General features: G+C 45.9%; 2 protein-coding genes across 16 annotated transcripts in view; one reads left to right on the top strand and one right to left on the bottom strand.

Annotated features, from left to right (window-relative positions):
* YOD1 (YOD1 deubiquitinase) lies at positions 1 to 6250 on the bottom strand. Of its 2 annotated transcripts, XM_079920295.1 has the most exons (4): positions 6206 to 6250; positions 5665 to 5803; positions 4182 to 4341; positions 1 to 3194 (listed from the first exon to the last, which is right to left on the bottom strand). In XM_079920295.1, the coding sequence occupies exons 3-4, from the start codon at positions 4318 to 4320 to the stop codon at positions 2491 to 2493; spliced, it is 843 nt and encodes a 280-aa protein (XP_079776421.1). In that variant the 5' UTR covers positions 4321 to 4341; positions 5665 to 5803; positions 6206 to 6250; the 3' UTR covers positions 1 to 2490. The 2 variants fall into 2 exon arrangements, with proteins under 2 accessions (XP_079776421.1, XP_079776420.1); XM_079920294.1 differs by lacking the exons at positions 5665 to 5803; positions 6206 to 6250 and having other exon boundaries at positions 4182 to 5637.
* Positions 5681 to 17233, top strand: part of PFKFB2 (6-phosphofructo-2-kinase/fructose-2,6-biphosphatase 2) — a 25831-nt gene continuing 14278 nt past the window's right edge. For 2 of the 14 annotated variants that reach the window (XM_079920171.1, XM_079920166.1), the window contains exons 1-8: positions 6336 to 6458; positions 7569 to 7676; positions 13567 to 13692; positions 14209 to 14305; positions 14733 to 14799; positions 14932 to 15006; positions 15373 to 15429; positions 16329 to 16453. In XM_079920171.1, coding sequence (XP_079776297.1) covers positions 7589 to 7676; positions 13567 to 13692; positions 14209 to 14305; positions 14733 to 14799; positions 14932 to 15006; positions 15373 to 15429; positions 16329 to 16453 — 635 coding nt within the window. In that variant the 5' untranslated portion in view covers positions 6336 to 6458; positions 7569 to 7588. The other 12 variants (XM_079920168.1, XM_079920170.1, XM_079920173.1 and 9 more) reach the window with 11 other exon arrangements.

Consider the following 17233-nt stretch of genomic DNA (forward strand, 5'->3'; position numbering starts at 1 on the left):
CTTCAATACAAAATTAAAAAAAAATCAAATGTATTGATAGATAAAGGATACTCAATTTTAAAGCAACAGAAATTTATGCTGGGAAGCATCAATATATACCTGACATTATAAATTACTCAATAAATATCTGTTGCATGAATAGACTTCTCTAAAATTCCAGTAAGCAAGTATCAAGTTTGGCCCCTGAAACACTTAAGAAAGGAAGGCAAGGTTTATGAATAATGATGCATAAAGCTCAATTTGATGGGTGCTACCCAGTGGTATACTCTTAACCTACAGCTTTAAATTTAATATTTTCTGGGGGAAATAAGATACAAAATCCTTTTAGACCTGATGACAGGTACAAAGAGATATTCAATCATATTCACTTGTACACATTATGATCGCCAAACATTAAGTTTCACAAACTCACAAGTGCTATTTTTAAGGCTTAGTTAAATAGAAAATTAAACACTTTTGAGCTATAGTGACCACAATAACTTATAATGCCTAAAAGACCTATTCACACAAAAGGTACTCAAGAAATGTCATCTAATGATTTCAAGCATATTTTGTGAATTGTTCCTTAAAGGTACATTTCTCCTAAATTGTTTACATATTCCTTAATTTTATATGGCTATCTCTACCAAGTGAAAGTGCTAAAAGTAAATCTCAATTTTGAAACATTTGCCAAGAAGATATGCTAAAATATACATGTGCTTTAAAGTATACCATTGGGTTTTTTTTTTTGGCCACGCCACGCGGCTTGTGGGACCTTAGTTCCCCAACCAAGGATTGAACTCGCGCCCTTGGCAATGAAAGCACGGAGTCCTAACCACTGGACCGCCAGGGAATTCCCATACCATTGGTTTTCTAAGTGAGATACTTAATCAAAAATGAGACCAAGATAATAAAACTTTACAACATCAGGCCTCTTCACATTATGTAAGATAATGCATAACAAATTATAATTTAGCATCCCTGATCGTCAGAAGAATTAAGAAAAGAGGTAGAAAACTTTTATCTGGAAGATCTCATAGTGAAGCTAAGTTTTAGAGGGTGTGCCTTGTGGATTAGCCCACCAAGCAAATGGCTACACATCTAATATCAGTAAGAAGCAGAATTCTGAGAAGGCTGAATAAGGCAAAGATTTAAAAACTGTCATATTTTGTAAGTGAAACAAATTCATTCAATATTATTATCCCGATTACTTTAAAACTATGCAAAAGTCAAGGTAAAAGATGGTGGATAAAAGTGCTAATTTTCAGACACATGAAATCATTTAAAAGAGCATTAGTGGTGGGATAAGGCTAGCATGAAAACAAATTCTGTTTAGGTAGCCAAAGATCTCACAAAAACCAAACCAAAGCACGTTATAATTTTAGATGAAAAGTTTTTTTAGGAGTTGGAGGAAGTGCTCTTAACCAAAGGCTGAGGAAATCAAATCCCTCCAGGCAAATCTTAGGTAGAAAGGCAAAAATAGAGCATTCAAATTTCAAGGAACTACAATTAAAAAAAATATCCTGCTTAATTTTAAAGTTTTATCCAATGCGACAAAGATGAATAAATGAGTTGCATTAAAACACGAGGCCGGGCTTCCCTGGTGGCGCAGTGGTTGAGAGTCCGCCTGCTGATGCAAGGGACACGGGTTCGTGCCCCGGTCCGGGAAGATCCCACATGCCGCAGAGCGGCTGGGCCCGTGAGCCATGGCTGCTGAGCCTGCGCGTCCGGAGCCTGTGCTCCGCAACGGGAGAAGCCACAGCAGTGAGAGGCCCTCGTATCACAAAAAAAACCCACAAAACAAAACATGAGGCCAACGGTCTTTTAAAGCTTCAGTAATCTGCTCAGGCACCTCCTCTCTAATACATTCTACTTTTATAACACTAGAAATCCTTAACTGGGCACTATCAGTTCTCGTTGTTAGGTAACATTCTCAAGGAGTAGACTCAACCCTGTAAAAATTGCTTCTTATGTACTTTTAACTGGTGAAGTACACATTTATAAAGTCTACCAAGTTGCAATATAAATCAGTTTTGACAATTCTGAGTATCTTCACTTGAGGAATCAATTCATAATTTAGAAACTATTAACTCAGTTCTTAAAAGGACTCAATTACCGGAGACATTGTGGTTTATGTCCGGTGGCCTCACCTGAGGCCTTTCGCATTACCCAAAATATGAAGTTGTTTTCTTCTACAAGTTAATGCTGCTGGGTGCTAGTTTATAATACTAAAAGTCAATCTTCAGGTTAGTGTCAGTAGGTAGCAAGGACCACCTATATTCTGTCACCCCAGCAGAGAGAGGGCATGTATCACCACTGTAGACACACATCTGTAAACTTGCACACTAATATTAATCTTAACAAGGAATTCAGTGTCTTAGTGGCTTTAGGTTAAAAGGATGGTTCAAGCATTGTGTCCTTTTGTTCTTTAGGGTTACGAATAGCTTATTGGAAAACCCAGAACCTTCTGGATCTGTGAGGTAGTAGGCGTCAATCCTCATTATGCATGGCTCACACTTCTCCGAAGTTGGTATGGCCTGTCTCCTTGGCATGGTCCCTTGCTTCTGCGTGTCCAGTTAATCCCTTCTGACATACCATGCATCTCAGGGTGAAGCGGTTTACATCAGTAAATTGTCTCTTGCTTCTAGCTTCATCTGCTAATTCCAGTGCTTGCACAAGAACAATATCATCATTAGAGGAGAAAATGGTCAGAGGAGGGGTGTCTGGGTTGGGGAAGACACGCTGAAGCGGATCATAGTGGATGCCATCATAAATAAGCAGGACCCTTTTGGTATATCCTGCATCTTCCCCAAAACGATCAATTCGTACTGTCTGTGTATCCACCACACATATTTCGCATTGATAAAACTTAGACAAAACGGATATCTCAATAGCTCCACCCCAAGTATCCTCCCTTTTGATCCAGTCACAGTACTCTTGATTTGTTTTTCCCAGTATTGCCTTGCTATAGAAGTCTGGATTGCTTGCTACAATTTGTGCTATGAGATGTCTCATCTCAGGGGCACAAGCTGGATTCAAGACTCCTCCTTCAACAACATAGTACACACTGGTAAAGAGGCAAGAGTTGTCTGCTGGGACCACCGCTCTGGTAAGCACAGGCAAAGTTTCCCTGATGTAACTAGGAGCACCATGTTTTGTAAATGCAGGTGACATTTTGGGCCTGGTTTGGTCTTCTTCAACAATCAGCATGTCGCCTGTCAAAAATAAAACAAATCCAGAACTGAAGAGAAAGTATAGATGAAATTGGGTGTTTACTAACCAAGTCTGTAAATTACAAACAGAAGGAGTTAAAGTATAAGCTGGGGTTACTAGGGAGAATACAGCTTTGCAGACATGTGACCAGTAACACTTTCTGTTCACTGTATCTTCATAAAGACGCAAATGGAACAAAGAGCAAAACATTTTAGGCTGCACCTCATTTAGTAAAGGGGCCTGAATTATACACCTTCATACTTGCTTAAAAAGATACATTTCAAGAACAAAATTTTCTTAAGCTTGCTCTCTGCAGTTTAAAAACACTTCCAAAAGGTGTTTGTCACAGACTCGGCCACTAGGGGGTCCCCTCCTTACGAAACTTGCATACCTACCCTGTTCAGTGTTTACAGGATCCTTGATACAACAACGGAAAGCTTTTAATTACCATTATTGCCGTTCAAGTTTTAATACTGCACAGAAATAACTGCTGTTGTCTAGAACTTGAAAGGGCCTTTACTGGGTGTGTCAGAGCAAACTCTAAAATGAATACAACTGTCAAAGTAAGTACGTATGAAGGGGATTGCAAAAATGAACCAGGAAAGCAAAAAAGTATCCTACATCCTTCAGACCGGCTGTCTTATTTCAGTGATATAGGGGAAAAGAGCCATCAGGACAGAGAAAATAGGTCCCATTTTTAAAATACTGTTGCGGACGCAGAGGGAAACAAAATGAATGAGACGTTTTCAAGAGAGACCAGAAAGCAGATTGAGGAAAGGTTAGTCCAAGGCTTTGGGCTTCTCACAGAGGCTGGGCCCTCCCTGCTAGACACTTGCCCTGGCCTCCGTCAGAGTTCTCTGTTCTTTTATCTTTCCTATCCTGTTCCTCCAAGCCCCCAGCTGACCCACACCACCTCGCCCTGTTTGTTCTCCCTTATGCCTCTCTCCGACCTCTCAGGACTAGCCTTGGCCTAGCCTCGATTCCCTTACCTGACTGAATGGGCAAATCCTCCAGAATGGTATCCCCGTTGCTGAGGTCCAGGCACTCGGGCGGGTATCCTACGAGGATTCGCTGACAGCCGGGGGCGATCCCGGTGATGGCGGCAATTTGGCCCTGGAGTTCCCGCATCCGGGTCCGGCTGGACAACCCCTGCAAAACATGGGTGCCATCCTTGGCCTTGCAGCGGAGCCGCCACATCGTGTCGGTCCGGCCGCCCACAGACCAGACACCCGTGGGGCCAGCTTTGGTCCCGGCAGCAGGTTGGCAGACGCCGCCGGGGTAAGAAGCCGCCGGGTGGACTCCAAAATAGCCACCCTTTGCCGGTCCAAACATCGCGAGATGTCGCTGGTTGTTACAGTTCTCGCGATACTCTGCGGCTTCTGTTTTAGCACACTCTTAAAGTGATAACTGACTCTCACCATCACCCCCTTCAGGAGGCAAAGGATGAAAATTTACCCGTATTCCTAACGTACGACTGGTCTTGCTACCTGTAGAGCGAGTGAGGTACCCTCCGCGTCGGAAGCATATAAGCTTAAGGGAAGAGAGCGGCGGAAGGAGTTCCTGAATCGAATACGGTGGAATGTATCCTTGCAATTAGGTCGGAAATGATTAAATTGGGGCTTCCAAACTACACCGGGAGAAACAGAATCATAGTTCGGAATGCAAACGAATGCCAAGAATGGTCTGTGACTCAAATGACCAGTCAAAGGCAAACAAATACTCGTGGCTAGACTCATGGCTGCAGCAAACATTGACTCATTGAGGTTAAGGGGGCCGGAAGACTGGCCTTTCCACCTCCATAAGACTGTAACTTGAAAACGTCCATTTGCCACATCAGAAAGCGCAATATGAGGTCAGCATCTGGGCTGAGGGCAATTGCTACATTCAGGAGGTGGTGGCAGTATAAGGAGGAGGAATGAAGAAGACCAACATGTGTCATCCAGATTCCAGTTCAGGACCTAGGTATACAAATACCAAGGCGACTCCATTCCTGCCTTCAAAATGGCAAATTACTCACGTAATCGAGAGAGAGGGTGGTGTGTAAAGGACACATAACTACTGACTTTCATAGCAACGTGATAATGCTAGATTATGTGACCCTTTTCAACCCTGTATCCCTAGAACAAAGGACTGTGCCTCGCAAATATGTGCTCAGTAAATACTTGCTGAATGGATAAAACGGAGTTGTATAGGCACAGAGAGGGCAACTGTGACGTAATGGAGTTGTAAAAAGCGTCAAAGAGGAGGTACTATTTGAGCTGTTTTGAAGGATGAATTTAATCCCCAGGTGAAAGAGGAATAAAAACATCTCTGAATTTACCTCTCTTCCGAGAAATATGTACTCGTTCTTTTTTTATCCTGGATCCAGAGGAGCAAAGCCTACCCTGCTTAGAGGGGGTTTATCACCACAATCAAGCATCAAATGGGCCTGGGGGCAACTGTGAAAAGTTCACTTGAAATGTGCAAACTCACCTCCACTGTAAAAATCTGCCTCTGAATAAGTTATATGGAAACTATGCATCTTTTCAAAACTTTCATGAGCCAGTTTTCTCCTGGAGCAATTTTCCTCTTTTGTTCTTCAAGATGGCCATAACAGACGTTACAGCGTGGGCTGTAAGCGGGAGAATAAATAAGGTGGTAAGTCCACTGGAGTATGTGCATGGGTCCAGGGAAGCCCCTGGTTCAGCGATGAGAGTAGTTGATTTTCTTAGTTTACAGTGTCTGACCTAAGGGAATATGCAAACACCCTAAGATGTAATCAGCTTAAGTACTTTGGTAGTTTACTCTAGCAAAGCCTCTTCTATAGCTTACTTTTCAATTCATGGCTCTAACGAGGTCCCGCTGGGATTCAGGGAGGAGAGCGTTAATCTCCGCAAAAATTTTTCCCGTCACCATAAAGTCACACCCTTCCAAGACGTCTACTAGTTCACTCTCGCGAGAGTATGAAAAACGTCGTGCTTTTAATTAACCCCGCCCCCATCCCTATTAGTTGCCAGGCAACGATGTAACTAACCTCCACAGTGCTGGTAAACTTGCGAGCTTGTGATCTTTCTCCTTCACAGTTCCAACCTTCTTCCGGAGCTAGCGACAGCGATTCCGATTTGAGCCCCGCCCCCTGGAGCCTGCGGGCGCTCGATTGGTGGACGATTCTCTCCAGGTGAGGGCCAACGCGAGAGTGGGCGGAGCCAGGCAAGGCACGTGATTCTCCGGAGACTGGTGTGCCGGACCCCGGCCACCGTGTCGGCTCCTGGCTGTCGCGTTACCGGGTAGGTGCTGGGGCCACAGCCCGGAGGGATCTTAGGAGGGGTCCTAGGGTGAGCGACGGCTGTACAGCACCTTGAAGGGGTTAGGCGGGCGAGAGAAGGGGGGCTGCGTGCACCCTGATGAGGAGCGGGAAGATGAAGCCTAGCTGTTTCGGGGAAGTGCGGGCCCCCAGGCATTGCCGGAGTGCGGACGTTTAGGGACCCAGAGCCGCAGCTGACGTGTGAGTTAGAGGATTTGTGTGGTCAGTGGAATAACAGTGCAAGATCCTTGAAGCAGTAGGACTTTCCTTCCTCACGAGTCCCTTGTCTGGGTTTGCGCAGTGAACTCGGGGCTCTCCCACCCCCGTTCGAGTCAGGACTTATCCCTTATTCTGAAAGTGATCTTTCAGAATAAGAGAAGTTATTTACCACCAGAATAAGAGAAGTTATTTGCCACCTCTTTGCTCCCCAGTGTTTCTTCCATAGACTGCTTCCTAGGAGATAGATGGGGAGAGGGTGCGGTCAAGGGCTTGAGAGGAGAAATAGTGACGTGCTAGGGCTGTCCCCGGGTCTAGCTACAGTTTTTCCTTAAGGGAACATGTTTGAGATTTCCCCACTTATTTTTTTTTCAGAACTGAATTCTACCATTGGACTGCAATTACTTTATGATAATGAACTTGATCTATTTGCAACCCATCCCACCCCCAGCTGCTGCCACTACTCTCCCCAGATTCTTAAATTGGAATCTGAGGTCAGGAAGGAACTTGGATAAGCCACTTAGTTTGATAAACGTCAGTTTTTCAATCTGTAAAATGGGGAGAAGTAATAATGGTAGCAAAATCTGTTTTATTATGGGATTATTGGAAGGATTGAAGGAGATAATTCATGTGAATGTACACTCCTAAGTCAGCATTATAGATCGGGGTTCTGGTGCAACTCTTCACAGATAAGGAAACAGAGGGCTAGGGACATTCATGACTTATCCTAGGGCATGTAGCTATTAAGTGGGAGAATGAGGGCTGGACTTGACCCTTGGCCCAGGGTTCTTTCACTTATACCGCACTGATCCTCTTTTGAGTATTTTGAGGGATATTTCCTTCCTTCCCTTCCTTACATCCCCTTTGTCCCTTCCAGACATCCCCTGAAGAGCTGCCATGTCTGGGAATTCTGCCCCTTCCTCAGAACAGAACAACAACAACTATGAAACCAAAACAAATCTACGAATGTCAGAGAAGAAATGTTGTGAGTGTTGGTAAAGAGGAGGGGCTGCTGTCTCCCAGGATTTTACCTTGAGAATATTGCTGTAATTCTAGACTTTGCTGCTTGGTGGGAGTGAGAAATAGTTCTTCGACATGGTAATTTAAAACAAAGTCTACCAGGGGAATTTCCTTTCTGAAACAAGTAGACTCAGTGAATTGTCTGTCCTTGGGGCTAGACTGCTGGTGTAGCCCATCATTTTCTTTTTTTTTTTGCGGTATGCGGGCCTCTCACTGTTGTGACCTCTCCCGTTGCGGAGCACAGGCTCCGGACACGCAGGCTCAGCGGCCATGGCTCACGGGCCCAGCCGCTCCGCGGCATGTGGGATCTTCCCGGACTGGGGCACGAACCCGTGTCCCCTGCATCGGCAGGCAGACTCTCAACCACTGCGCCACCAGGGAAGCCCTAGCCCAGCATATTCTTCCTGCTTTCTTTAACTGAATCTCTATCTCCCCCACCCTGGGGGTATCTGCACAGTTGATTGATGCTGCAAGTTAGAGCCAGTGTTATTGTACACGCAGTGAGTAAGGCTGAGTAGCAGGGTGCAGGAATTCCTTGGGGTTGATACTGTTAACAGTTTCCCTTTATCTCTTGGGCTAAGTTTTGTGAGGGTGCTGCTCACAGCAGAAATTGCAGGTAAGAACCATTAGCTTATTTCTACAGGCCTAAGGGGAATCGGCCCTGATATTTCACTTCTCGCCATGTCTTGGGCACCTTACTTTCTCACAGGTTTAGTCTTTACACTCTGCAGACTATTTTCCCTGCAGGTTCATTGCTCTGGGGATGGGTTTCACAGGAGCATTTCCATGCCCATCTTTTAGACAGAGACAGCAGGTGGGTTTGCAGAGAGATGAAGTGTTGTTTCCTGTCCCCATGCGTCTGCATGCCTAAGCATCCTTATAGACTGCAAGACTGCAGAGCCTAGGCCAAAAGGTCCCGAGCAGTTTGTCCCTAGATGTTTTGGGGAACCTCTAGGAAAGCTAACTCTTGTCCCTGCTACCAGGTTCCTCTGGAACGCTATCAGTCAGTTCTTCTCACTTCAGTGGTTATATATATCAGCAGGTGGAAACAGCCAACTAGCATGAGACCTGGAATCATCTCATGTTGCAAGCTTTCCCCAGAGTCTCAACCTTGATGTCATGACCTTGTCAGTCTCGTGATTCATGATGGTCATCTCTTTTCACGTAGCACTGATGAGGCTTTTGGGGGTTTGGGCTGCAGCAGAGGCAGGTTGTTTGGGTGTGATACTGGGGTTGGTGCACCTCTATGATTAGGGTCTTCTTTCTCCGCCAGGGCAGGAAGCCAGGTACTGAGGGCAAACACCCTGTGGAAGATAACTAGTATAGCATGACGTTTGAGTGCAGCCTCTGGAGTCAGACTGCCTGGGTTCAAATTTTGGTTTTACTACTGCCTAACTGTGGGCTTTTAACCAACTTGCTTTTCTGCCCCATGCCCCAGTTTACTTTTTGATAAAATGGGGATACTAATAGTATCTCTCCCCAGAGTGATGTGAGAATTGAATGAGTAAATACAGGACAGCTTCTAGAAGAGTACTGGGCATGTGGCTAAACTGTGTTATTTTTCACCGGTGACTCTATTTGCATGTTGTGTTTGTTCCTGAAACATTATATATAGATTGAATTATAGTCTAAATGCTGTGCTGGGAGCTCACTTTTTAAAAGAGCTCTGTGAAGAATTATATTTTCAGTAAAAAATGTTTTCTCCTCTTGTTTGACAGTATGGTAACCCAGATTTGGGGAGATGGAATGCACACTTTAAATAGAGGTGCCCTCGTGCTACTAGGACACTTGAGCCCAACGAGAGCAGAGAACAGGTGGTGGTGTTTGGGGGTCAGGGGGAGTTGATAACTGTGGGAGTCTCTGACCCTGTGCAATGCTCAGTGTCAGTCCTTCTAGTTCTGCTTTTTCTCCATGGGACTCTCCTACCTGCCTTCCTAACTTTTTTTGCATTTTTTTTTTTTTTGCCTTGAGGGCTTTTGATTAGTCAAAGAAGCAGTAATCCCAGGTCTCTTTCCTTCCTCTAGACTCTAATTCCTGATCTCTCCTTTCCAAGTTCTACCCTCTTCTCCCCCACTGGAGGTATCTGGGTTATCCTGAAGCCACTGTCATTCATTTACCCCCCCCCCCCCCCGCTTCTCCTTTCGTGGTTGGACTGTGGGACTGTGACAGTCTATGAGAGTATGTGTTAGTTTATTTCCCTTCTCTCTGTTATTTTCCTGTATCTTGGAACAGGCTTCTTGGGCTGCTTAGTGTTCACACCCAGCAGTTGCTTTATTAATAGCTTTCCCGTTATCCCCTTGCTGTTAATTATACCTGTTGTTGGCTGACTTTGACTTGGGAAGTGCCTGAACTAGAGAGCTGAAGAATGTCTTTAGGGAGCCAGAACCTCCAAAGGAGCAGTACTGGAATTTCAGCTGCTCCAGGGATGGGGGAGAAGGGGGGTTGGTGCTGGCTGAGGTGCCCTTAAGGTGCTCAGATAACTGGTTTCAGGGCTCCGTGAAAGCAGGAATTAGGGGTAGCAGGGAAGGTCTACATGCTTTTCCTTCTTTGTTTCTTTTATTCTTTGATATTTTGAATAGGTCTGGAACAGACAAGTCCCTGTATGAACCTTCTCCTAATTATAAAAGCAATACATGTTCATGAAAAATTCACACAATACAGAAAGAAAGTAAAAAGCAAGAAAATCTCACCATTTCTCCTGTCCCTGTTATGTTTGATTCTTTCCAAAATCTTATTCTGGTGTATCCTATTAATGGAAATAGGTCCACACTGTACATATTTTATTCTACTATCCCCCCACCCCACACACTTTTTTTAAACTATATTCTGGACATTTTTTTCATGTCGATAAGTTCACATTTACTTCATCCTGCATGGTATTGCCTTGTGTGGATATGCCAGCCTCTCCCTGATGGACATTTACATTGTTTCTAATTTCCCACCGTCACAAACAATGCTGTAGTGAGCATGCTTGCATATACACCTGTTTGTGCTAGCAGCTTTCCCTACAGAAATAACAGGAGGAAAGGCAGACACCTTTGAAACATTGATCAGCATCCCTCAAAAGTTCTACATTGTTAGCTGTTTTTAATATTTCAAAGCGCGTGATAGAAATTGGGCATTAAACTATAGCTTCGATGGTTAACTAAAACATAAACTTTCTTAGCGTTTGGCTGCAGAACTTCGATATGTTATGCTTATCAGTCAAACGGCAGGACATAATTGGCAGTTCTATGACTTCTGATGAATAAAAAGAAGATATTACTAATGAAGCACACTTTAAAGGGCAGCATATTTCAAAATATTGGGGATGTTTAGAGCAAAAAGTGGAAGATGGCTTGGTCATGAGAAAGCCGGGAACCATTGGCCTTCTAGACCACCCTTCAGGTTTAGATTAGACAGCAGAGTTATGCTGGCCACGTGGCTCCCTTTGTCAGGTGCTGACAAGAGCTGGTACTAGGACTGATTGGGCAGTCATGAAACCAGGAGTCTGGCCAGAGCCCTGACCTTGACTTTCTATTGAGGGACTGTGGGCCAAGCTCTTCCCTTTTCTGGGCTTGAGGTTTTTTGTCCGTAGGAGGAAAGTTCTCACACCTTCATTCCCTCGAAGTGTGTTCATGAAGGGAAAATAAGATTGAGAAAGTGAGTTCAACCTTGTGTAAAGAAGGTAGAAGAGAATTTCAGGATTGAAACCGCTTTCCGTTCTTTGTCAAGGGGTAAGTTACATTGTCTCCAAAATTAATCAGCATACAGTGTCTACTGTTCAAATTAAGGTGGTGATGGCTTTGTTTTTTAACAGGCAGGACAGAATGTACCTAGTTTTGCCCATGTGGCAATTCGAGATAGGAAGTGTGGTTTAGTTTTGTCCTCCGGAAATTGAGCAGCTCTGGTTGCAGCAGATGTACGTGGGTGTGTTATGGGCAGAGGTGGGAGGTGTGGTGCTGGGGGCCACCGTGGGGAGTCCTTGGTGGCCCGTGTTTTCTTTTGTTCTTAGAACTCTCTGTCCAGTTTGGTAAACATGGAGCAGCTGGTTCCCTGGTCGGCCTCAGAGTGTCTCCCAAGTATCAGTTCATTTTCAGCTTCAGGGAGGATAACAGGACCTTTGGGAGAAGTGCCTAATGGGCTGGAAGGTGTGGACCAAGCAGTACTAGAAGTGCAGGTAATGAGCCAAGCCATGGTGATTGAGAAGAGTGCAGTGCAGGGCTGGAGAAAGTGAAGACTCAGGAGGATTTCACTCCTGAAACCTGAGGCAGTCTGTTAGGGGTCAGAGATCAGGCATGAACATCAGCGGAGGCTGCAGCATGGCGTTTGCTTGTCTTTGTGCTCCCTGTTTGGACAGAGATGAAAATCACTTCTGTTGCTCGTTGCCTACCTTGGAGGGGCTCCTGCTCAGGCCCGGGAATTTTCCGTGTGCGTAGTAGGTAAAGGACTAAAAGCCAACACCTCTGACCCCAAGTCTGGGCATCCACCCCTCCCTCACCGCCAGGGCCCTGTTTGGCTTCTGGGTACTTCTTGCCAAACACCCCTAGGAAACTCTCTTCCTTCCGAGCTCTGTTCTCTACCCACACCTTTCTGCCCACTTCTCCACTGAGATCTTTTTACATTCCCCTCTCAAAAAAAGAAAGGATGACGTTCCCATCCAAGTACCCCAGTTTTGCTGAATTGTTTCTTAGCCTGACAGGGTCACCTTGTCCCAGGGAAGAAGAGTGGCAACTACTGTGGGGCACCTTCTGAAAAGCAGTGCTGGGAAGACGAAGACAAAAGTGGTTCTTCCCCATCTGCACACAGGGCCTCCCTCCTTTCCCATCTGAGCCCTCCCAGATGACCTCAGTTTGGGTCTTGGCCCCAGGAACATGGCTGGCAGCTTGCAGGGCACTCTCCCACCACTCCTCTGTGGCAGGATGGACAGGAAGGAGCCAGCGCCTGTGAGCAAGCTGATGGCGGAATCAGAGGCTCTTTTTTATGGAGAAAAGCTGCCCAGGAAGCACAAGATCAGGATTCTAGGGCCAGCCCTTCCCATGACTCATTGCGTGTCCTTAGGCAAGTCACCTGGCCTCTGGGCATCTACTTTGCCCCCAGCTGCCCAGTGAGACCTGTCTCTGTAAATGAGCATTCCTGAAACCAATTGTATTCTGAAGAAGGGCGGACCAATGGCTATTCCTGCTTTTAAACTGTCTTGCTTTCACTTGGGCCTTTGAGTCAGGCTGGGTGTGATGCCCTTGTGGGCCAGCTTTACCACGAAGCTTCCTGAGGTCTAGTCAGAACCTATGTCAGGTAGGCGTTGACACAGTCTAAATGGTTTAGAAGTTCTGGCTTAAACTCGTGGCCTGAGCACAAAGGCCAAAACGGGTTAAGGCCAGGCTCTTTTTTCGTGGGCAAACTCTTGCCTGTGGTTCTGAAGGGATAGATGGGATCCTCAGGATAGAAACTCTGTTGGATCTGTTATAGGAGCTGGCTCAGTGCTGCACTGGTAGAATCTCCAGGCCCAAGACTTTCCTTCATGGCTTTATCATTGCCGTGTTACTAGATATTCTCATGCTAAGGAAGATGCTATGGTTACTGTCTTTCTAATCCTGGCCGCTTTTTTTTCTCTTTCCATCTTGTGCACCTCTGTGAAGACCTTGGACAAGTGGGAAAGACGTGTCTTAGTTTAGGTACTTTCTGGAAGTCTACGTGACCCTTTGTCTTTTAGGAGGGTTTCCCCGATATCTGCTCGGTTTGCCTTTCCAGTCCTCCTGGACACTGGCCTCTTTGAGGTGTATGAGGATCAAACCTGACCATGAAGTCCCAGCCCCATGCACAAACCTTACTTGACCCCTCTTTATTTAGTTTTGTTCTGTTCCATTTCCCTCTAGCGTGGGCATCCTACATGACCAACTCCCCGACCCTCATTGTTATGATTGGCTTACCAGCCCGGGGCAAAACCTACGTGTCCAAGAAACTCACACGCTACCTCAACTGGATTGGGGTGCCCACCAAAGGTAGGTGCAACCATGCATTCCTTGGGAAAGGAAGTGATCAGTTCCTGGGCCTCATAGGCCTCTGGGAGACTTATTCTCCCTGGCATCAAGGATACAGGGTTCTCTTGGCAGCAGTAGTGGTTGCTTCCTGGTTTACTGGATTTATTCCCTGTCCATATACTTGTTCCTCCTGGCCTGGCTGAATTGGCCTAGTTTGGGGGCAATGCCTTTGATAGGAGTATTAAGAATTAAATGAGTATAGAGCTTTACATTTCCAAATCCCTTACATCTACGTTATCTAGCAGTATCCATGTGGAATAGCCAAAATGGCTGAGGAAATTGAAAGTCAGACAATTTAAGACTTGTCCAAATTCTAGTAAGTCAGAACTTGAACTTAACCTGATTCTTAATCTGGTGTTGTTTCCAACATACCATGGTGCTTTTTTCATCCCCTTGGCCACTCTGACATTAGACCAAGAAGTCCCCTTTGGGACATCGTATTGTTTCACTGCTGGAGGGTATGGGTGTCTTCTGCAGTGTTTAATCTTGGGGTGTATCGGCGTCAAGCGGTCAAGTCCTATAAATCCTATGACTTCTTCCGGCATGACAACGAGGAGGCCATGAAGATACGCAAGTGAGTCTTCTAGGCCTGACTGCCAGGCCAGCTCTTTCTTGGCCGTCATGAGATTGGATGTGATGGGGCTTGGTTTCCCTTTCAGTAAATATCTTGTGGGGATTTTAAGTGGAAGTTATCTGCTGGGCAGCTCGCCATGGGCTTGGGTGGGTAGAACAGGGCTCAGAAAGTTGCGTGTGTGCTTGTAGGCTAAGCCTCCAGAGGGGTAAGACACGTGCATGGGACAGGGGAAGAGGAAAGACATAGGATGGTAGAAAAATCTCAACGGGCAAGCTGAAAGGTCTAATTAGGGAAAATTTTTGATCAGTGGGGAAACTGAACAGGAAGGGGTGTGATCCCTGTGGCACCCCGGCTGTTCATGTCTCTGGCTGTGCCTAAGCTTGGCCCCGGCCCAGTCCTCTGGCTGATTCCTCTGCTCTCTCGGCAGACAGTGTGCTCTGGTGGCACTGGAGGATGTGAAGGCGTATCTCACGGAGGACAGTGGGCAGATTGCGGTAAGCCTCACCTGCCTCCTCCCCCGTCTCCCCCCTTTCAGCAGCCTGGCTGCACCGCCCCACCTTGGGTCCGCCTTGGTGGGATTTCATTTCTCGGTCCCCGTTCATCTGTCTTGTGGGCTCTCTTCCCAGGTGTTTGATGCTACCAATACCACTCGAGAGAGGAGGGCCTTGATTCTGAACTTTGCCGAGGAGAATTCCTTCAAGGTAGAATCTGCCTCCAAGCTGGAGGAGGAGGGGTGAGTGGAGGTGGGGAGTTGGGGGGACACGCAGATCTGTTTGATTCTGGTGGGTGAGGACAGGATTGGACATCTGATTCTCTCCTCTTGGTGAGTCACCGCCAGTCCTTGAGTGTTTTCTTTCAGGTCCTTTCTCAGCTCCTTAGCCTGTATGTATGAGGCCCTGGGGACGTGGTAAGAGCTATTTTTAAATGAAGAGGCCTTGAAGGCCACTTTCATGAAAGAAAATCCCAGGGGATGTGTTGGCTGCGGTGGAGCAGATATGAGCGTGTGCTCTTAATTAACAGCCTGGCCATTACTGACTCATTGATCACTGCCTTCTCTCCCTGGCCAGGTGTTCTTTGTGGAATCTGTCTGCGATGATCCCGATGTCATTGCTGCCAACATCCTGGTAGGTGACATCTCCTCACACCACCACCTCTTTATGCCTTGTGTGTGTGTGTTGGTGGGGGTGGTGTGGGGAGTCAACCCGGTAATGAAAGAGAGAAATAGACATGTTTAACAACACAGGGTGATCTCTTTGATCTGCCAGAACACCGTTTTGTACTTCCACACTCTTCCCTTGGGAAAAGAAAGAGGCTTTGAGGAAGAAAGTAAGAATTAGCTGTTGAACAGAGGCCAAACTTAAACTGTAGTAGCCCTGGCCCTGTGTTCTGGGTATTAGCTAGACGTTGAGACCCAGGTATGTTCTTAGAATAGATCAGACTCTTTATTATCTGTCAGGGCCACCTTACAGGAAGGTCATCTGCCCACCGATTGTCTAATATTGAGGTCAGCATTCTATGCACTGGGCACCTCGTGCTGTGTGTGGTCACAGCTTATGCCAGTGCCCATTTGATGGTTGTGCTGTGCTGTGCTGAGTGGATATCCATGCACTGTGTCATGGTGGTGCTCTCCCAGCAGTGTGGGAACTTGCTGAAGAGGTGTCTGGTCTGAGTCAGCAGTGTATCAGATCAAGCACCCTATTCTAATCGCCCTTGGGGAGAAATTGGATCCCATTCTGTTTTCCCAGGAAGGTACATAAAAGGATTGGGGCCCAAGAACTGCTTCAGCTGCGTGACTGCCTCTGTCCTTCAGCCAAGGGCAGGCACATGACTCCCCAGTTGTCTTTCCCTTCTTGGTTGCCAGGGTCACAGGACGGGGAGGGGGTGCTCAGTGAATGGGGATTGCCAGTGCTCCAGTGAAAGGCCACTTCTATGGCCTTCCTTTTCTTTATTTAGCAGTGGCTGTTGGCAGGAGGGCTGTTAAGGGCAGACCTCTGACTAGGCCCTGCTCTCCCTGTGATTCCAGGAGGTAAAGGTGTCGAGCCCTGACTACCCTGAAAGGAACAGGGAGAATGTGATGGAGGACTTCCTAAAGAGAATTGAGTGCTACAAAGTCACCTATCAACCCCTTGACCCAGACAACTATGACAAGTAAGGTTTAAGGCCAAGGTTTGAAGGGCCTGAGGCAGGGGTCTCATTTGAGAAAAGAGCCTTTCTCCCCTTGTCCCTAGACTTCCCTCTGACCATCCAGACCTCTGTTTACATCATTCCAGGGAAACAAGGTATGGATTTGTGGCCTCTAGGCAGATTGAATCTTATACCTGAACACTGGAGTGTTTTTTAGCCTGAGTTCTTCTGGTCTGTCCTCTAGAGCGTGATTTCTCAACCTTAGCACAATTGACATTTTGAACTGGATAATTCTGTGCTGTGGGGCTGTCTTGTGCTGTAGCTGTCTTTAGCAGGATCCCTGACCTGTGCCCACTAGATACCAGTAGCACTCCCAAGCTGTGACAACCAAAAAGGTTTCCAGACTTTGCCAAATGTCCCCTGGGAAGCAAAATCATCCCCTGTTGAGAACCACTGCTCTAGATCAGTAGTTTTGAATTAGGGTATTGTAGGACACCTCTTAGAGGTGTGTCATCAGTTTTTGATCAATTTTTAAAGTTTATTGTGTGTGTATAGGTGTATATATATATATATATATATATATATATATGTATAAAAATATATAGTAATACATATGAATATATGTGCATATATTCCATATGTAAAATAACATAATATGTAAATTTATTTTGCATAAAACAATATATTGTACTTGTGTATGCATATATAAATATATATATTCAAGTGGTTTTTATATATTACTTACTATGGCAGTGCCTATCAGCAGTGTGGCATAGAACACAGGTTAACTTGACGTGTGTGGGC

The sequence above is a fragment of the Stenella coeruleoalba genome (genome assembly GCF_951394435.1).
Source record: "Stenella coeruleoalba genome assembly, chromosome: 1".
NCBI lineage: Eukaryota > Metazoa > Chordata > Mammalia > Artiodactyla > Delphinidae > Stenella > Stenella coeruleoalba.